Raw genomic sequence first — 21,958 nt, 5'->3', positions numbered from 1 at the left:
ACCTGGGGGCAATTGGAGGGGTCCAGGCGACAGATGATGGAGCCTGTTACCGTTTGCTGATGAAGTGAACATGGGAGGCAGGGGAGATAAATCTAGGAGGATTCCTTGGCTCTTGGTTAATACAACTGGGCAGATCGTGGTGTCATTGATAGGAATGGAGAGAAATGGGGGAGGAAAAATCAAGAGTGCTGTTCACATGTTGATTCTGAGATGCTTATTAAATGACCAAGTAGGGATGACACAAGGAGGTCGTTGGACATATTAATCTGGAATCCAGGGCAAAAGTCAGAGGTGGAATGTGATGGAATTTGATGAAGGTCCAGGAACAGAATTCAATTAAAAAAGAGAAGAAGACCAAGGACTGAACTCTTAGTCACTCATAGACTTAGAGGTGAAGCAGGTGGGGGCGGGGCAGCAAAGAAGACCAATCAATTGCTTCACTAAATTACATGGGAACTTCTCAGAATGTAGTGTCTATAGCCTGAGATTTACAGAGAAACATTTATTGAGCCCCTGCTATACGGCAGGCATTGTGCAAGGCACTTTAGGTGTTATCTCATTGAGTTATCTCAGTACTGATAAGTGATCATTATTATCCTCATTTTAATGTTTGTTTTTAAATGAGGCTAAATAATTTCCCCGGGTCGCAACTTGTAAATGATCAAGCTGACATTTTGAATTCAGGTTTCCTCGGTCTCAAAATGTCTGTTCTTTTCTCTACACTGTGCTTTGTAATTTATTTTTTGCATCTCTGCTCTCTAGCTGGTGCAATCTTTGTGGCCGGAGCCTTTCTTTAGTCCTCTTCCTATCTTGCTGTGTATAATACAGTGCCAGGCCCTTGGGTGGGGGCAGACCAGGCACGATGTCTACAGGGTGGTTGCAGAAATTCCAAGAGTTTATAACTTCTTCTTTCCCAAAGGGTGGAGAACAAGAGCTTATTAGTTACTCAGCTTCAGTCCCAGTCCAAACGCAAAACCACCCATCAGTGACAAAATCTACTTGATAGCTCTGGCCTGCGCAGCAGAAGACAGGACCAGGGAGCAGAAGGAAAGGGAAGGTTTGAAGGTACAAAGGCTGAGCCACAGAGAGGAAGATGCAAGCTGCAGAAGAAAAAAAGAGACTAACACTCGCACATTTCCATCTTCCTTCTTCCTTCCTTCCTTCCTTCCTTCCTTCCTTCCTTCCTTCCTTCCTTCCTTCCTTTCTTTTCTTAAATAAGAAAGCTCCTTTTCTTAGCAAGATCTGGGTGCTGCGTTCACACTGCCTCTAAAGTTTCCTCCAATCCTGCCTCCTGGGATAGAAATGGAAGCAGTTGACAAGTCTCTCTTACTTCCTGTGCAGCTTGGTTAAGTGAGGGCTGGATTATGGTCTGGTCAGTGGATGTTATAGTCAATGACAATCACCTAACAAACACCGTTGTTACTTAGCTGTATGCCATGGATAGTGTAGGCAATTTACATGGATGAATCAATTTAATCCTCACCGCAGTGGGGAGTGCTGCCACTTCTGCTTTAGAGACGAGAGCATCAAGGCTCGGGGAGGGAGCTTGAATAACTCACCCAAGGTTTGCAGGAAGTGGCCAAGCCAAGATTTGGACCCTGGCAGTCTGACAGTGCCCATTCACCTTGCCACAGGGCGACAGTTACTGTTCCCAGAGGAGTCTGGGGGAAGAGAAGTCCCAGCCGGGGGACCATGGGCCAGCACTGGCAGCTCCTCTGAGCCCCGGTCTCCTCATCCCTATGCTGTAAACTCTTTTCTGATTCTTTTGATTGTTAGGAGAAGGGCATAATGTATATGAAAATTAATTAAAACTATGAAGCACAGGTCAGAGGCCAAAGATAAAGGACTAATTAATGGTCAATATAAGCCTATCAGAGGGGAGGGGTTTGACAGGCTTTTTCTGTAAAGGGCCAGGGAGTATGTGAAGCTGTTAACTATGTGAAGCTCTGCAGATCATATGGTGTCTGTTATAACTACTCAACGTTGCCACTGCAGCACAAAAGCAGCCACAGGCAGCTCATAAATTAATGAGCATGACTGTGGGCCAATAAAGCTTTATTGACAGAAACAGGCAGTGGCCAGATTTGGCCCTTTGTCTAGAGCAGTGGTTCTCAGCCTTCCTAATGCCGCGACCCTTTAATACAGCTCCTCATGTTGTGGTGACCCCCAACCATAAAATTATTTTCGTTGCTACTTCATAACTGTAATTTTACTACTGTTATGAATCGTAATGTAAATATCTGATATGCAGGATGTATTTTCATTGTTACAAATTAAACATAAAGCATAGTGACTAATCACAAAAACAATATGTAATTATATATGTGTTTTCCGATGGTCTTAGGTGACCCCTGTGAAAGGGTCGTTCGATCCCCAAAGGGGTCGCGACCCACAGGTTGGCGACCCACAGGTTGAGAACCGCTGGTCTAGAGGAAGGATTCCAGCAGGATGTCGCTGAGATTGGTCCTCTGCCCTGTAATTATTGTAACAATTTGAATGAAGACCCAGAGAGAGCTTATTGCCAAGTTTGCAGGTGACCTTCCCTCCCACCCCCCTGCCCATTTTTCTTATCTGAGGGGTGGCTGGAGGCATCCATCAAAGTCAGAGAGATATGAAATGCCCCTCATTCTGGGCAATGGAATCTTTCATGGAGAAGTCAAGGTGTCAAAATTCCCTTCTTCCTTTTTCCTCCCACTCACTCCCCCGGAGCTAAGGTGGGGCTGGGTCACCTTCTGCTGGGAAAGCTCTGATAGCTCAGAAAGGCCCACCCAGCCCAGGTGGGAAGCAGAGGGAAAGGTGGTTTCTCAGGTGAGCGAGGTCAAGGTTTAAGGAAGAACGCTGGGGAGGGCCTCTGAGGTGATCCCATCTCACCTCCCGGGTCAGTAAAGTGTGTCCATGGGCTGACGTGCCCTTGGTCACGTCCTCCTGGGAGCTGTACACGTGGCTGCATGGAAGACTGGCTCAGACATGTTCAGACATGTTGACACAAGGCTGAAAGGAAAAGCTAAGTGACAGATGTCCAAGTCCAGATTGAAGCTGATCCAACAGGCTGCAATACTTGGCAGAAACCAGAGTGATGACATGTAACTAAGATGACTAACAAGAGCCACATTGAAGTTCAAGCAACAATAAAACCAACAAAAGCCAATTGTACCGACATAGGACGAAGAAGCTCTCACTGGGCAGCATTTCCTTTGAAAGAGATCTGGTGTTCGGGAGGGGTGGAGAGTGGACATGATGATTAAATGACTGCATAGTATTCCATCCATTGGATGTGGTCTCATGTATTGCTACGGGTTACCACCAGAAAGGCTCATGCCAATTTAGGTTACATCAGCATACATGGGAAACGAGATCAAAGTTGGTCTCAGCCCAGCACACCCTGCCCTGGCCAGACCACACTGGCTTTCCTGTGTCTCATTCCATTGATCGCTCAAACCTGGAGCTTGTTGGGCGAGGATGGGGGATGGCCATTATGTTGAGGTGTTCAGTGTAGGTCAAACATTAGCTAAGCACCTACTATGTGCAGGGCATTATGCTGGGCACTGGGAGCACACAGGTAACAAGACACAGTGCCTTCTCATGAAAGAGCTTTCTTTTGGACTAGAAAGGGATAAGCACATACATTGATAACTTCAATATAAGGTAGCAAGTGTGCAGATAGGGGCATCCACACACACAGGTCTCCAAACCAGGTCTAATGAGCCACTGTTGAAGGAACTGGTGTTTGCAACTCAGTGAAGAGCATGAGAATGAGGAGAAAGCCTTATGATGAGTGGTTCCTGCAAGGGGACCTAGAAACCTCATGTATGGGATAGTCAAGGAAGATCAGGCAAAAGTCTGTCATTTGTGGCTGTTCTCCAACAGGAGCACAGCACCTCGCCTGTCTGGGAGAGTGGGAGGGAGGTTCTTTCCCTTGGAGGGAAGTTGTACAGGGCAACCTCTGAGGCCCCTTCCAAGGCTAAGCTCCTGAGTGTCACGCGTGGGACCGGCACCACAGAGCGGGCTCGCTCACTCACTCCCTCCCCTGAGGAGCCACAGTGCTGGAAACACTGCCTGTTTCTTAACTGGGCCCTGTACTGTCACTGCAAGTGCAAAGTCCCTCAGACAAGGTCTCTGGGCTTCCCCTGTGTTTATAAAAATGTGTGGGCTGTGGGAACATACTCTCCCACCACACGGGACACACCAAGTACCCTCTGTCTGTAAGCAGAACCACGAGGTGCACCGATTAAATGAGTTTCTAATCCTTTGCTCTTCTGAGAGCAAAATCCCTTTGATTGTTCCGGTTATGATCAGTTATGATGATAATAGCATCTAATATTGATCGAGTACTTTTGTGTGCCAGGCACTAAGAGATTCCATGTATTCATTTAATCCTCACAACAGCCCTATGGGGCTGTTAGGATCCCATTTGATAGAAGAGGAAACTGAGAATTTGAGAGGTTAGATAATTTGCTCCACGATTATAGAACCATTCAGTGGCACAGTCCAGATTTGAATCCAGAAGTTTACCTTCCAAACCTATATCCTAAATATAGTATAGCTATTCACTTAGAATGTAAAGACACACAGAATAATAGAACTATCATTAGACCATTGTTTTCAGACTATGGCTTGTATCTCATTCATGAATCATGAAATAAATGTATGGGTTGTGACTGTTTTTTATTTTTTATTTATTTTTTTAAATATATTTTTATTGATTTCAGAGAGGAAGGGAGAGGGAGAGAGAGATAGAAATATCAGTGACGAGAGAGAATCATTGATTGGCTGCCTCCTGCATGCCCCTTACTGGGGATCAAGCCCACAACCCAGACATGTGCCCTGAATGGGAATCGAACCTTGATCTCTTGGTTCAGAGGTCAATACTCAACCACTGAGCCACACCAGCTGGGCAACATAAATATTATTTTAACTAGAGTATAAATATTTTCCAGAACCAAAAATGAATTAGTGATAAGAGTGGCAGCATTTTACTTTTTTGCAAATTCTTGAATGTCTGGCTCAAAAGACTGTACCCATTGTTTACCTAACCATGAGTAAGTTGCCTCAATGGTTAGTGGTACCTCTCTTGAATTCACCCCAGAATGGAGCACATTTGGATTTTGTTGAAAACACATTTCCTCATGTAAAAAAATGGGAGAACACTACTTTGGAAAGATTACTGAGAAGAGATAATGTGTGTAGGGAGTTGCATAGATTACCAGTGAGAAAAGACAAGTGACATGATGTAATTTGTTTAAAAATAACCTCTCCCCAGTATAGAAGCAGAGGTAAGCAAATGGAGGCAGGAGTAATCAGGCAGTAATCTGAGAGTAAACTGGTAGTCCACAAACAGAGAGACTAGTGTGATTTGTACAGTATCAGGGTTTAGGCCAGTGATGGCGAACCTTTTGAGCTCGGCGTGTCAGCATTTTGAAAAACCCTAACTTAACTCTGGTGCCGTGTCACATATAGAAATTTTTTGATATTTGCAACCATAGTAAAACAAAGACTTATATATATTTTTTTCTTTTGTTTTTCTTTTATGTAGAGGGCGTAATGTCACAGGAGGCCATAGTGTTCTGCCACCCGTGAGGAGTAAGCCCAAGTTGCTGTTGGATGTGTTGTACACAGAGAAGCCGTTCTTCAGGCGCTCTGCTCTCTCCACACCCAAGTGACCGTTTTTTAAAAATGAATAGAATAGAATAGAAAGTCATCAGCATGCATCACACGTTCAAGACTTTTTCTTGTGTATATATGTGTAAACTAGTTGTGATGTAAAATATATTTCTTAATTTAGGTCATGATCAAAAAGTTTGAGAAACACAGTCCAACCTGCTCATTTTACAAATGAGTGTACTAAGGTTCAGACAGCGAAGCGATTTCCCCCCAAGATTACAGAGTGTTAATGGATGAGCTGGGACTAAACCCAAGCTTTTCTAACTCTCAGTTCACATCATCAAGCTTAATTGACTGCAGAGAAAGCCAAGAGAAGACAAGTAATAACACTAATAGTGGTGGTAGTACTGATACTATAACAACAACAATAATAATGGCTGCTATTTTTATCGTGCTGACTGTGAAAACAGCCCAATGAGGCAGGCAGAGTTATTTCTTCCATTTTCAAAAGAGGAAACCCGGGTTCAGAAAAGTCAAATAACTTGGCCAACGTCACACAGCTGGTAGCAGAGGGCAGGGTGGAATTCAAACCCAGGCAGGCTGACTTGAAAGTCCATGGCGTTAGCAGTGTAAGGTACGTGGTCATGTCTGTCTTAATATTCTTCCTAAATGCTATAATGCCAATCCAGTCTATATGATGTGTGTATTAATATAGTTAGTTAATATATGTGATTAATTACACACCGACTGGCACATGCCTTTGAGTGGAGATTCTATACTTATCTATATTTAGATACTTGGCTACAACGGAAATAATCATCTTTTTCCACCAATAAGACCCCCTCCAAGGTTCCTTGTCGCTTTCATTCACTTATCCATTCACCTAAATAGCACGCACTTGCAGAATAAGATAGAGGAGGCAGAATTTTTTTAAATGACAAAACGGTGCATAACACCCGTTTTTGTTCCAAAGAGGTCTATAGGGAGACATAAAATGCACGAAAGGAACAATAGATGAGAATGAGATAAAGGGAGAGCAAGCGAGGTGATCTAAAGGAGGTGGGAATGAGACAAACCGAAGAAATTTTCCATAAGGCCTGTAAGTTGCTATGGGTGGACCACAGATCTGCCTCCAGGTTTTCACGTTAATTTCCTTCCAAGTCACGCATCTTACAATGGGATGACAACGAACTACCAGTTTGCATTAATGACCTCCTTGAACGCAAATGTTAATGACTCTCCGATTCACAGTCTCCTTAAGGCACAAACAAATTCCTCAAGGAAAGCACGCCCTCCAAGACAGAGACTAACTTCTCCCCAGGTCCTCTTCGTGGAGATAGAATGAACAGTGTCCTCACCAGCACCCGTAGGACAGCCCAGGGTGGAATTTCATGTCCTGTTTCTGACAGTGTCCCCACAAAGGCCAAGGGCACCATGATGGCAATTCCAAGATGCAGGATGAGATCAGCGCTCTGAGTACACGTGGCTATGGGCTCTGAGCACACTGTGCTCTGGCTGTGGCATCAGGGACACACCTGCCTGAAACAAGGCGATCCAGAGCAGGGGTGCTCAGTTCAAAAGGCACGTGGACCACTTGGTGTTCAGCTCTCCCCAGGCTGAGCCCCCCCCCCCCCCCCCCCCCCCCCCAAGCACTCCAGCTCTCAGGAATCAGGCTCTCCTTGGCACAATTTGGCCCGCAGCATTGGCGACGTCATACGGTCCTAATGTGTATGTGTGCTTATAAATTTAAACACTCCCAGAGCAGGAACCACAACTATCTCATGATTCTCTTTATTCCTATGCTATAGACCGAATGTTCGCACCCCACCCAACTTCATATGTTGAAATCCTAACCCACAAGGTGATGGAATTAAGAGGGGGTGGGGGCGGGGGGCTTTTGGGAAATGATTAGGTCATGAGGGTGGAACCTTCATTATGGGATTAGCGCCCTTATAAAAGAGACCCCCAAGAGACCCCCTGCCCCTTCTACCACGCAATGGCACATCGAGAAGGTGGCTGTTTATGAACCAGGAAAGGGACCCAAACCACTCACCAAATCTGCCAGCACTTTGACCTCAGATGCCTCAGCCTCCAGAACTGTGAGAAATAAGTGTGTGCTGTTTAAGCCCCCGGTCTCTGGCAATTTGCTATAGCAGCCCGAATGGACTGAAACACCGGGCTTGTTTGCCCATAAGTCCTCATGCACAGTGAAGCACACTCTAAGGACGCTGACAGTGACGTCTAACTGCTGCTGTTAAGAAAGAACTGCATGAAGATGTGAGGGAGCCCGATTCTCTCCAAGGAACTCTCCCAGGTCTGTAGCCTACATGGCTGTGATACTTCAGCTTCCCACCAAATTAGACCCCCAGATGTTTGCATTTCCCCTTCCTGCTGTTTCATTTTCACTCGTGGGAATTCAAGTTCCTCAATGACAAGAAAGGGGAGGAAGAGGTGGTTCCTGATGACCATCCTTTCTCACCACAACGATGTCCCAGAATAGTCCTGGGTAAGATTGAACCTCCTCTAACCCTTGAACTCCATCAGAGAACATCTTCCCTAAAATGCTGGACTGAGCACCTCCTAACCTCATGATCATTGAATCTCAAGTCTCTTGTGCGGGAAGTTAGGTTCCCTATTCTGTACTGTTCAGAGATGAATTTGGAATAGAACAAGAACATCGGCCCAGGTAATAAATAACGTGGGTTGAAGAGACAGGAAGGATAGACTGGTATGGCCTCCTTGGGAGATGATGGACAGCTGTGGTCATAGAACCCAGTGATGGTGTGGAAATATAGAAAGCCCAATTGTTGAAATAGTTTGTGCAATGGCTGGATTAACCTTCTGACAGGGGAAGCTGGGCTGATGCCTAAACACAAGGTGCAGTATTTGCCTTTTATTTTGAATGCTGGGATAAAGAGGTGAATTGAGAAAAGTCCCATGTAAGGTTTTATAGAGTAATATTTTTGTGTAATTAGATGATAATTTCATAACATTGGAAAGCAGTACTGCAACCTGATATTACTGATCAGATAGTCAGACGTGGCACTGGGTTGCAGGGAATAATCCTGTCATCCAGGTATAAGATGTATGAGCTTTTTATTGACCAGAAGGTTTTGAAGTCTAAGAGTGGTTCGACAGAACTCCTCCTGTCTGAGTCAGCTGATGCTGCTAAAACAAAATGCCACAGACTAGCTGGCTTAAACAACAGACATTTATTTGTCACAGTGAAGGCTGGGCAGTCTAAGGTCCAGGAGTGTGATTTGTTTATTGTTGAGGGCACTCTTTCTGGCTTACAGATGGCCCCTTCTCGCTGTCTCCTCAGATGATCTCTCTCTCTCTCTCTCTCTCTCTCTCTCTCTCTCTCTCTCTCTCTCTTTCTCTCCTGACCCACCTTCATGACCTAATTACTCCCAAAGGCCCCACCTCCAAATACTATCACACGTGAGGTTAGGGTTTCAATATATAAATTGGGGGCTGGAGGCAGCACAATTCAGTGCATAGCACATCCTATTCAGGTCACCTCAGCAGGGCACTGGCGAGCATGTCCTGCCCAAGATGGGGAAACAGCCACAGCCGGGCACCTGCAGAAGGCCTGGCAGGCTCTGGCTTACTCTGAACCATGTATCTCTCCATCATCTTGATATTTTCTGAAGGGAAGCATCACTGGAGGCCTTCAGTCAGGGTAATCTGAAAAAACTAAGGTCAGGCAGGGCCTCCTGGAAAACTCCCACTGCATTCCTAAGTCCCTCCCTAGGGAGGAGACAGCTGGTGACTATTTCTTTCATTGGCCGCCCTCACCAAGTCTTCCCCAGAGGCCACCATGATTTTCCAGACAAGAACCTGGGCAGGTGACCGTGGCTATGCCATAGAGCCAAGAGAAAAAGTGTGATGCTTTGTTTCATCAGATCAGTTCCAATCCAACCAAAATTTTTACTCCACACAGGCAATCTGGTACCCAGAAACCTTAGGTTCAAAGGTGATAAAGATCTAAATCTTCCCTTGCCTTCCACATGGAACAACCAAAGAAGCATGGCAATGTTTTCATTGGATTGAGAAACCATGTTCCACCCTCCTTTCTGAAACGTCCAGGATGTCATCATAAACCCCACTCAAACACCAAGCCAGGAGAAAAGTCCTTCTTCATCATATGGGCAGCACGCTTGTTTGAAACTCTCCTCTATTTTGAATGGAAATCTGTCTCTTTATAAAACTACCCATTTGTCCCTTTCTATCTTCAGAGGCCACATTGACTATATCTGCTCTTTTCAACATGGCAGCTCTTCAGACACCAGAAGAGAATTTTATCCCCTACAAGTCTTATCTTTCCAAGAGATGGCGGCCTTCCAGGCCCTCGGGCGTCCAGAGATCTGCCCCTGGGCCCCACCAGCCTGACTCTCTCCTTTAGACCCTCTTCCATCACCTAAAAGTTCCCGTTCCCCAGATAACTTGTTATACTGTAGCCTAGATTTCCTGTTGGGCTGAAACACTTTCCAAAAATTCTGGAAATTTGCTATGGCTATGGCTGCTAAGCCCACAAAACCCAGATCCCAATCTCTCCCTGGAACAGCCCAAGAACATGTTCAAATCATCCTCTGACTGGACATCATCCCTGAGATGAATCACCAGTTTCCCTCATTGTGGCTGTTGGCTGCCCTCCAGGCCAACGTTTGATGGGACAGACACCACCCCTAATGAAGCCCTTTGCCCCGAGTGTGGGAACCTGAGGGCGAAGGCGGCCTTGAACATCCCATCCAGGGCCCAGGTGACTACTTTCACTTGACACGAAGTGAGACCAGACCAGGGAGGCCCTAAGCATCTGCCTCAGGATTGCTAGCAAAGGGTCGTCTGCAAGGGCTTAGCCTCCAGATTCCATCGCTAGAGTTGACCCAAGGACCCCACCCTCAGCACTCCAAGCCAGCTCTGCCTGCCAGCAGTCTTGCTCTGGCCAATCCCCCACCTGCCACACCCACACTCGCACTGTGTGTGCCTTCTCTGGATTACCACAGCACTTGTTGTGTCAACACAGAGTCCCCATCATAGTCCCTATGGCAGGGCTCTATCTGTGTGTCCCTGCTTCATCCCTTGGACTGGGAGTTCCTTAGAGGAAGCCCCTGGGTCTTATTTAGCCATGTCTGCAACCCTAGCATGGAACCTGGCACAAAGTAGGCACTCACGTAGGATGAGAGAGATCGAAATAAACCGACCCCGTGGCTGACTTGGTCAAGCCTGATCTATCTCCATTGAGAAAGGTGGACACTGAGCATCCTCCCCCTTGAGTGGGAGTCAGCCTGTATTCCTTCACTGTCTCCATCACGGTGGAATGACAATGGGTGGTGAACTGGGCTGCTCAAAGTATAGGGTCCTCCATCCGATCCTTTCCTACGTCCATGCTCTGCTCCTTCCTGACTAGAGAATGTACTCCAAACTTCAGCCCATCACCACCAGCCTGTCCCGCAGACGGGAACTGGGAGAAGAGCCCAACTGAATGGGGGCAAACCCATCCCACCCCCATGAATAGCAAAAGGGCAGCAGGCTGACCATGAAACTGATTAGGCTCAACAGCAAAGTCTCTCATGACTGTTTTCATCACACCCAGGACAGGGGGCCCAGCCTGTTCTGTGAGAACCACAGTCCAGAGCCCAGAGAGGCCCGGTATAAATGCACAATGTCACCCGACGATTCGGGGAAAGTCAGAAGACTCTCAGAGCAACCAGGTCTCTGTTCCTGGGCTCAGAGCTTTCCCAAGCTCACGCAGCCCCTGCCAACAACTCATCCCAAATGAAGCAGGCAATGCTGCTAACAGTGGTGCCAGCTTCCTCTTTCACGGTTGCCACGGTGAGAAGGGCAGTGTGTAGGCTCACAACTGTGGGAACAAAGAGTGGAGGCTCCCGCTCTCCAGTTCCTGTCTCTCTCACTTCCTACATCGCTCCTTCCACATCCGTAAAGGCCAGGACAGGAAAGGGTGCTCTTACCGGCTAAGATGAAGATGCCCACGAGAATCAGGAAGACCAGCAGGTAGAGCCCGAGGACAGCATGCTTCAGGGCCGACAGGGAGCCCAGCTGGGTGCAGCAGCCACCTGTCCGTCGCTTGTGGCATGGACCTAAACAATAAGGGCAAGGAGAGGAGGAAAAGGAAAAAGACACTTGAAAACCTCATAAGCTTTTTCTCTCTTGGTCTCATCGCTCCGTGGTGCGCGCAGATGTTGACGTGGAGAAGCCTCACACATCTGTAATGCAGCTGTAACCATGAGGAGCTTTGCAGAACCATGACAAGCTTTCAGCTTCTAGCTCTCCTCCCACCCCTGTGCTCTTATAAAATGGGTATTTTTTTCATTACAGCCTACATTCAATATTATTTTGTATCAGTTGCAGGTGTGCATCGTAGTGGTCAATCATGCAATTCACATAGTGCTCCCCTCATATTACCTCTTGGCACGATATATAGTTATGACAATATTATTGACTATATTTCCTATGCTGCACTTTATATCCCCATGCCTATTTTGTAACTACCAAGTTGTAGTTCTTAATCCCTTCACCTTTTTCACCCAGTCCTTCAACGCCCCTCCTCTCTGGTGACCATCCGTCAGTCCTCTGTATCTATGAGCCTGTTTCCATTTGGTTTGTTCTCTTATTTTGTCCTTTAGATTCCAATATAAGTGAAATCATAGGGCCACTCCCTGAGCTCTTGAACCAGCCAGATAGACATGTCCACTGCTCACGTGCCCACACAATCCCACCTCCTAGAGCCAGACCAAGCAGCAAAGAGAGCTCCAATAGGCTGGAATACATGTCCTTTATGTGACATCATTGTCCCATGTGATCTGGAGAATATGGAGAGAATTTAAAACAGGGGTTGGTTGCAAACCTCAACTTCGACAGTGGCCGGGAAGGGATGGAAATGAGCCAATGAGCCAGGTGGGCCTGGGGAATCCGACAGCGCATGCCTGGTCTGGAAGAGGTTTCGGTGTAAGAATGAAGGCTGGCTGTTGCCAGATTTTCAAGACAAGCCCGAAGTAATTTAGAGAAATCTCCCTGTTTTTAAGTGTGAACAGCTCATTTAAAACAACAACAAATAAGACAAAAAGTATAAAACGCTAGGGAGTATAAACCAAACACATTAGCATGCTGGATCTGACCACTGGTTTGCAACCTTGAGTTTAGATTTACAGGAAAACATACTAACTTCATTCTGTGAAACTACACAAGGCTCACCAGCTTCTGGCCCAAATGGAACAGAAACGCATCAGCGCTCTACTGGGCCTTGGGAATCTAGTCCAACCCCTTAAATAATACAAATAGAGGATGTCAAATATTAGTGGTAAACAGAGACCCAGGTGCTCTGACTTCTGGTCATGTTCCAGCTGGACTTCTCCTTTGAGTCACTTCTGTGATGGCCATGCAGAGGCCAGGACGCTCAGTAACCTTCGCCCGCTAACCTTCAACTGACAGTGGAAAGGAAGGGATGCTCACCCACCTTGATCCCCAGCAGGGCACGTAAGAAGCATTGCAGGGCGTTTTTCAAAATATGCACGCCCTCTTATGCTTATTCTCAAAGTTAGCACCCGGATGGAGGACGGTGTGGAGCAGAGAAAGGTTGACAACCAGATGTTGAAATATTTGATATTCAGAAGATGTTTTAAAAGGTGGTGTGATGTTCACAATTCCCTGGTAACTCTGGGTTTGCAAGGGCGATATGTGGGGACTACTTATTACCTCTTAGCACCTCTGTGGCCTTCAGGGGGTTTGGTGACCATGAGGGGAAATGGTGGTGACTAATTTGGGGCCCTGTCTCCCCAGAGGTATTGTTAGGTGAGGAACATTTTCTCATTCATTTAACCCATTTTATTGAAAACACTGCTGTTAAAACAGCTACGTAGAAAATGATCGCATAATGTTTCCATAAAGCATTGGGTACAATTTGGAGCCAGTTGTCAAGCAATACAAATTCTCATCAACCCTTAAATATTGGCAGTTTTTGAAAAGTTAACCTGATTTTCCACTGACTCGCACAGAGTACATACAGCTTTCTAACTCACCCTAAATCTTCTTTTCCAGAATTTTTCATCCCTTTTCATGCACTAGGATCTATAACCTGTTTCGCTACTAAATATGTAGGCTTCTTGTATCATTTCATTCTCTCTCTTTTTTTCTTTTTTGTTTCTTGTGAGAGTTGCTGGCTGTCTGGTTGCAACATATTAAAGTCTGCTTCTTTTGAGAGTCAGAATGGTGGGCATAGTATTGAATATTATACAAATACTAGAGGCCTGTGGGGATCAGGCTGAAACCAGCCCTCCAAAATCCCCCCAGGGCTGCCAGATTGTGAGAGTGCAGGCCAGGCCAAGGGACCCCACTGGTGCATGGGACTGGGGAAGAGACCATGGAAGGGCTCCAAGGTGTGTCCAGGCTGTCTCGCCCAGTCCCCATTGGCCAGACCCCAGCAGCAAGCTAACCTACTGGTCAGAGCATCTACCCCCTGTTGGTCAGTGCACCTCATAGTGACCAGTCAAACGGTCAAACGAATAGGACACTTAGCATATTAGGCTTTTATTATATAGGATGAGTTATCATGAAGGCTGGTCCTGCTCTAAGCCCAGCTTCCTCTTTAGATGATGATGAGAATGATGGCAGAGAACTGCTGGGATGGGTCAGAAGATACCTAAGCTGAAATGTATTATTCATATATTTATCCCAACCACTATGGGCTTCTCATTTGCTTTCTCTGACCTCTTCTTATTTCCTTTGGAGGTTTAATTAAGTTAAACTATATTTTGTTAATTGTTTCAGTTACAGTAGAATCTTGTTTTTCTGGTTCATTATAATAAGAAGTTATTTTCTCTCTCTCTAAAAAAAAGTTGATGTATTTTTTTACATGCAATATTTTTATTGAGGCCCAAGGCACTCTAATTTGCCTGAACTTGAGACAGTCAGTCCAGTAAACTGAATGTTAATACAGTTAAGGGTTAAGTGCAAACAATATACATTCACAGTTTGACTACATCGTAATTTATAAAGTGTCAGATTAGTGCTAATTGCCATTCAGCTTGAAATTTTTTACCAAAAACTAAGGCCCTCTTCATTCCTCAGGAATGAAAACATTTTCCTAATCCAATCAGTCACAAGGGCAAGGACTACTCTTTCTTTAATCCCACTCATTAGAACACCATCCTTTTATTTAAAGTCTGTCAGAACAGGAAGAGGAAAATCACACCGCAGACAAGGCTGCTAACTTGAACCTTGCCTTTGTCCTCTGCATGTGCGTTGCCAGCTCACTGTCAGAGGGGGGCAGACTGCAATGGCCTGGCTCCATTTCATTCCCATCAAAACAGAGGACTTCCCTTCCCCTCTACCTGAGGCTTTAATTTAATAGAAAGCACCCTCTGTTGACAGGTCCCTTCGTCAACTAACACACACACCACTTAGACCTTCCTCTGAGAGCGCTTCATTCTTTTAGCAAGACTCGATTACTTTGTCTATTAAACAAAAATCCATTTTAAATAGAACATAATTAGGGTTTCACATAGAGATTTTCCACAAATCGTTAGACAAGCAGAACATGAAGGGTTCTGGCAAGATGGCTAGAGAATATGACTGTATGGGAAAGACCAGTTACTAAGTCTGCCCAAAACACATGTATTGACTTTCTAATTTAACATGGCAGGCAGCATGTTAGCTGGTAAACCATTCAAATTATTTAAGCTGAGTGGAAGATTAAAAACACTCCGTAATGATACCATCGGTAAAACCAGGGCAAAAAGCATACTCACTTATTTGTTAAAAAAAAAAAGTAAAAGGAATGAGCCAGCAAGCTGTGACAAAACATCGAGGAACCTGAAATGCCTATTGCTAAGTAAAAGAAGCCAATCTGAAAAGGCCAGATAGTGTTTGAGTCCAGCTATATGACATTCTGGAAAAGGCAAAACTATGGTGACAGTAATAAGAGAGTGGTTGCCAGGGCCTGGGAGCAGGGAAGGATGAACAGGTGGAGTACAGAGGACGTCTAGTCCAGTGAAGCTATTCTGTATGAGACTCTAACAATGCAGACATGTCCTTGTACATTTGTCCAAACCCATAGGATGTATGACACCATGAGTGAACCCTTATGTAAACGATGGACTTTGGATGATAATGATGTGTCAATGCAGGTTCATAAATCGTAACCACTGTGTTGAAAGATGCTGATAGTGGGGGAGGCTGGGCGTGTGTGGGGGCCTGGGGTATATGGGAACTTCCTGTACTCTCCACTAATTTTGATGTAAACGCAAAACTGCTTTAAAAATAAAGTCTATTTTTTAAAAAAAGTAGAGGTTTTGACCTCTGGCTTGTTTGGGGTAATACTATAACAAGCATTTATTGAACACCCACCACCTATTGCCCTATAGTAGAAGGCAGCCTTCAAGGGCCCTGGATGGTCCCTGACCCCTTGTGTCATCTCCTTCTGCATTGCACCAGGACTGGTTTGTGTGACCAATGGACGATGGTAGAAGGGATGGTGTGTCACTTCTGAGGTTAGACAAAAGACACAGCAACTTCTTTTTTACTTATTCTTTCTCTTTCTTGGAACAATTCTTTGGAGGGAAGCCAGCTGCGATGTTATGAACACCCTGAGGAGAGGCTACATGATAAGGAACTGAGGCCTTCAGCCAACAGCCATGTGAGTGAGCCTGGAAGCAGACACTGCTGCCAAACCAGGCCTTCGGATGACTCCACCCTGGCTGAGCTCTTGACAGCAGTCTCATGAGAGATGCTGAGCCAGAATTACCTGCCTAAGCTGCTCCCAGACTCCTGCCAGATTGTATTATACATAAACTCGAGGCCTGGTGCAGGGATTCATGCACATTGAAAGGAAATTAATTAGAAGAAATATTTTAGAGGCTGGGGAGGGACTGCAGGAGATTGGCCGGCCGGGGGGGGGGGTCATGGGAGGTTGGCTCCAGGGTGTGTCTGGCCAGCCTCGCCCAGTCCTGATCGGGGCCAGTCAGGGCCAGGGAGGGACTGTGAGAGGGCTCCAGGGCGTGTCCGGCCCATCTCGCCCAGTCCTGACCAACTGGACCCCAGCAGCAAGCTAACCTACCAGTCGGAGCATCTGCCCCCTGGTGGTCAGTGCGCATCATAGTGACCAGTCGAACAGTCGAACGAAGGTTGGACACTTAGCATATTAGGCTTTAATTATATAGGCTATATTTCTGAGCAAAATTTTGATGTAAAAAAATAACACAATCGTGACTTTCCTTGCATACCTGTGGATTCCTCAGAAACTGGGTAAGACAATACATTTTTGCTGTTTTTAAGCTGCTTGGTTTTGGGGTAATTTGTTATTCAGCAATTGCTGACTAATACACTTACGTTAGACATTAGGAAACGCAAAGATAACAAGCCACACGCAGGAGAAACTTTGCTCATTTGCAAATTCCCAGTGCCCAGATAGTGCCTAGCGCATAGTAGGCACTCAGGAAATGTTTGTTAAACAAGCAATTAAAATATGGCCACTGCCCTTTGGGTGCTCACAGCTGAGGGTTAGAAGACATGCCAACAGGTAACTATTAGACAGTGTGAATGTCCCAGAGCCGGCATGGAGGGTGCAGCAGCTCAGCAGGGCTTTGAAGGACAGGCCTTTGTCAATGGGCTGAGATCCACTGGCTTTCTCCCCCGATGTACAGCTATCTGTTGGAGAACTGTGACTTTAAGAAGACAACTATCTTCCTCCATGTGGGAAAAGTTCTGGAGAAAATACCAAACAAGGCTGCTAGCTATTAAACATCGTTGTTTGTAGACACGGTCACACACAAGACCAGATCGAGGGAGAAGATGGCACAAAAAGACAAAACAGAAACAAAGACAAACTCCACCAAGATGTAGGGGAGTCAAGGGAGAGGCTTTTCCATCTTGCGGCGCCCTCCAGAGATGAGGGTGGCATCGCAGGGGATCAGAAAGCCAAGGAAAGGGGGCTCGAGAGGCCTGGAGAGGGTACGTCAGTGGCTCCAAGCGAGTAAATGGAAACTAAAAAAAAAAAAAAAAAAAAAAAAAAGCAAAATGACTTGCAGAACAAGTCCCCAGTGCCAGGCTGGGCGATGATGTTTATCTCAGCGGGGAGCGCATGCTTCCTGGTGGGTGGGAAGCTGTCAGAGAGATGGAGTTCCCGCCTCCAGGCACCCATCTGCATCTGGCCTGCGTGGTTGTACCAGAGCTTCACATCCCCGGGCTATGATTGCCTTTGTCGCTCCACATTTTTAAAACTTGAATTTATTTGGGAAGGCAACTTGATAGCATCATCGTAAGTGGAAACAGCATCTTCCTATTACACATGAAAATAAATACCTAACCACTAAAATAACAAATTTACACCCATGCGTCACTTCACCCCCTCTTGAGTACCACTGTATTGTATGTAGTGAGAAACATTTGCGAAACAGGGACTTTAGGGAAAGTCATGAAATCACAGCTCAATGACAACTTGCAAGAAAAAAGTTGATGTACTCCAAGGAGATTTTATTTATAGGGGAGCAAAACCAAACTTTTTAGATGTTCAAGATTTAGAATAGGTAGAAGGGAGGTTTAAGTCTCACGGAAAGAACCATGTCAGGACCTGTACACACCTCCGGCGGTACCTTCATTATTCACAAGTGTCTATGGACATCTCCATCTGCCCCACGTGTCTGACAGGTCCTCTGGGGCAGGACGTGTCCCACTGATCCCTCTCACCCCATCAACCAGCACACAGCAGAACCGCAATAACGTTCTTTGCAGGAACAAAGACATGTGCAAGGCATTTGTTTTTGCTGCAAAGATCATCTCTTACATTTGTCTTACGCAAATAGTTGACACATTTTTGTTGGCTGTAAACACCTCCTTTTTTTTTTTTTGGTGCAAAATGTTGGTCTGAAAAAAATAAACACAATCTTGGCTTTGCTTGCTCACCCATGACTTCGGATTGCCACTGCGTGCCCAAATAGGTAGGTAAACCGTGGGAGCAAGCCATTGGGACTGGAGCCACGCTTTCATCCTGGCTGCATAGCATCGTCATACATTGGAACTTCATAGACATCCTGAGGCCTGAGCCCCACCCCTGGACGTCCTGATGTTGATTCAATGGTGAAGTCACACTTCCATGGCACAGAGGTACACAGTTTGTGGAGTGAGGCATTTGTCATATCAAAAGAGCATGTGAAGACACATTCTTGGAAAAATCAATGAAACGTCTTGCTATCAGAGCTTGGTTTATTTATTTTTTTAAATGTTGATTTCTTTTTAATAAGGTACGTTCAAAATGGGCTTGTCTCAAACTATTTTATGATCCCCAGAGGCTAACATTGCAAAGGGTTCCTTTTAATCACAGGAACGAGAGTACTCCCTAAAGAGCTTTTGCTCAAATATTGTCTGCGGAGGGTGGGGAGGTGCCTGGGAGCAAGGATTAAAGACCAGAAAAGGAAAGTTCATCTGAAAACCACTCAGCCCTAGACAGTTGAGCTGAGGGTGAGTCAGGGGATGCCCACCCCCCAATGTCAATGCCACCCTAATGTGGGAGCCTCAGAAACTCCGGGTCCTGGTTTCCCTGTCACTCCCACAGCGGGACTAGCACGGGTTTGGGGCTCTGTGCAGGTAGATTCGAAGCCTGCCTCTGTCCCACATGGACTGTGAGACCAGGAGCGATCCCCTTCATGAATTTAGCCCTTCCTTGACAAACTAACTTTTCAAGTTCTTAATCTGTTCGAATTTTTTTCCCCTCTCCCATTAGAAAAACAACCACCAACTCACAAACTCTGAGTGGGTATTTGCTTATTTCCAATGAACCTGGGTCTATACAACTTAGAAAACAGGATGCAGTGATTCAGTTGTCACCTAATTGAGTTTTGCCGAGGACAAACAGTCATTTTCTTTTTGTTCTCTGTGATTCCACAGCTGGTAAACAGCAGGTGGAGATAAGGTTTTAGGTCTGGAAGGGACCACAGAGCTCCTCTTGTCCAAGGATCTTCTTAAAACCCTGAAGGCTGACTTCATCACCCTCGTTCTGGTTACTCACCCTCACATTGTCCCTTGTAAGAATGCAGCCCCAAATACCCTCTGCCTGTCCAGGCTGCCCTCCCTTTCTGGTTTTAATGGGGACCTCTGTTTACTTTCCCGCAATAAAGAGGAGGGAAGAGGAGGGAGACAGGGACGCTGCAGAGGACCGCCACCCACTTGCAGTTTCATCCCAACTGAATGTGGGAGGGTCCCGAACCGCCCACTGGGGTACATCGCACACCAGTCGTCTCTGCCTCATTGGACCCTAGACCTGAGTCTTCCAGGCAGACGTCCCTGGTGAGGGCACCCGACGAAGGAGACCACAGTCTCCTGCAAGATTGAATGAGTCTGAGCCTTCCACATCCAGTTCTAAGAAAGGGGGAGGGGACGGAAGGCGAGACGGCCAGAACTCATTCATTTCAGATGTTATGATGACCTAGAACAGTTTCTCCTGGTCCTTCTAGAGACATCTTGCAATTTTGTAACTTCCCTGTAATATTTGCTATTTTTCTCATCCCCTATTGATTTCCCAAGTTAATCTGCATAAAAAAAAAATTGAAAACAATCAACTCTTGTGAGTTTATTTTCTACAGGAGAAAAGAGGAGGAGAAGGGACTCTGGGTGGCCTGCAGGTTACGGTGCAGCTGGGGCTGAGGGGTGGAGAGACAGCCAGGTGGGAGGGGAGATGAAGGCACAGGCACTCAAGGTGAGCTGGCCCATCGCTGCCCCCTGGAAGGAGGGGAGGAGTCAGGGAGTCCCCAGGAAGAAGAAGTGGGCCCTGGGGCTGGCAGGAGATGCCCACACCTGCCCAACACGGGCAGTGCATGAATGGGAAGAAATGCTGTCTTCATGCAGAGGGACCCGGAGAGCAGCAGGCTAAGGGTTCTGCCTAAATTCAGGACCAAGGACCCTCCTCCCGCAGAGTGGCCCTGGATCCCTCTGAAAAAGACTCCCAATTGCTCTCCTGGCCCCTTGTCAGAGGAAATAAATCATCCAGAGACGTGTTTGCCGGGTGGCAGCCAGGGCTCAGCTATTTTCATTTTTAGACCCCACTCTTACCAAGCCGCTGGTGCCACCTCCTCGCCACCTCCCCGTGCGCCTGGGTTGATGAATTGGTCTATCCTCGGGGCAGGAATGGATACCCTCTGCCTCACTCCTCCAACTTCTACCACCAACTGAGTTGGAAGGGCCGTCTGAGTATCCGGTTTTGAAGATAGGGCGTCTAAGATCCCGGCCTGTGCCAATGGTATGGGAAGAAACTGAAAGTGCCCCTGAAGCCGGCAGGCTCAGAAGCCTCCTGCGTGGTGGCCTCTGCACAGGAGGCAGAGCAGACTGAGCCGCAGAAGGGCTTTCAGTGGATCTAATGGAAGACGATGGGCCCCTGTCACCTGGTAAGGCCTGGCACCCACAGTTTCCATGTATGGAGCTTTGCTGCGAAATGATGGCACTGGTGGCCTACCTAATAATGTGAATAGGACTGCACCCATACATCAACAAAAACACAGATCTGTTGAGAGTCAGCCCCCAGAAGGCAGGGTCTGGGACTCCTCTCTGGATCCCACAGGTCCTGGCATGTAGCAGATGCTCAGTTAACATCTGTTGGCTGTTTGTAGGTAAAGGAGGCTTATAACTAAACGCGGATTTCGTAGGAGGGCCGTTCGCAGAAGGTGGGAGAAGGGCACACCCAACAAGCCAAGGGTCCCTGAGGCTGTGCCCCTGAGTCCACGAAGCAGGCAGGCTCTCCTCAGCGCCACCCACTGGCAAAACGGCCCCTTCTCACCTTGAGCCTGTGAACACCCTCCCGGTGATGACCCCCAACATAAATCTACATGCTTAAGGCAACTCCCCTGACACCCTGGGAATGCTTAGAATACTCATGGCATTACATTTCCTTTTTAATAGAGGTCGGGGTTGGGGATGAATTCCTACCATTGGGAGAGTATACCGAGGCCTTAAAGACACTGGAGAACAAGATGCTGACATAAAACTCCCGGGGAGGGGACACATCAAGCTCATTTTTATTCAAGGACAAACTCTGAGATCACTTTCAAACAGAGACACTTTTAAGAGTGAATCATCTATTAAGCAGCATGCGGGGAGAGCAGGCATAAACCTTCGAACGGGAAGGTGTGGCTTCCATGGGGGAAGCATGTCCTCAGTTTTCCCTTGTCCTCATTAGACCTCTTCAATCTGACGCTCCTGATCTGATTGCTGCTGTCTGCCCCCTTCAAGTTTCCAGCAGGTCCTATCTTCCTAGTCCCTCCTCCATCAGTCAGACTCCCTGTGGCTTCCCCCCCACCCCACCCGCCCCAGGACACCTATAGAGGATAGAAGCTCTACCTCTCAGTGAGGTGTG

General features: G+C 46.6%; 1 protein-coding gene and 1 non-coding gene across 4 annotated transcripts in view; both read right to left on the bottom strand.

The window, feature by feature from the left end:
* The window catches only part of SCARA5 (scavenger receptor class A member 5), a 120,356-nt gene that overhangs the window by 78,479 nt on the left and 19,919 nt on the right, over positions 1–21,958 (bottom strand). For all 3 annotated transcript variants that reach the window (XM_036314126.1, XM_036314127.1, XM_036314128.1), the window contains exon 3: positions 11,574–11,702. In XM_036314126.1, the coding sequence (XP_036170019.1) occupies positions 11,574–11,702 (129 nt within the window). The remainder of the gene's footprint in view (positions 1–11,573; positions 11,703–21,958) is intronic.
* Positions 5,528–5,655, bottom strand: LOC118659514. Its single transcript, XR_004968617.1, has one exon. It is a non-coding gene; the product is annotated as a small nucleolar RNA SNORA11 (small nucleolar RNA).

Source organism: Myotis myotis, unplaced genomic scaffold, assembly GCF_014108235.1.
Source record: "Myotis myotis isolate mMyoMyo1 unplaced genomic scaffold, mMyoMyo1.p scaffold_m19_p_6, whole genome shotgun sequence".
Lineage (NCBI taxonomy): Eukaryota > Metazoa > Chordata > Mammalia > Chiroptera > Vespertilionidae > Myotis > Myotis myotis.
This window is presented reverse-complemented; position numbering and strand designations above follow the sequence as displayed.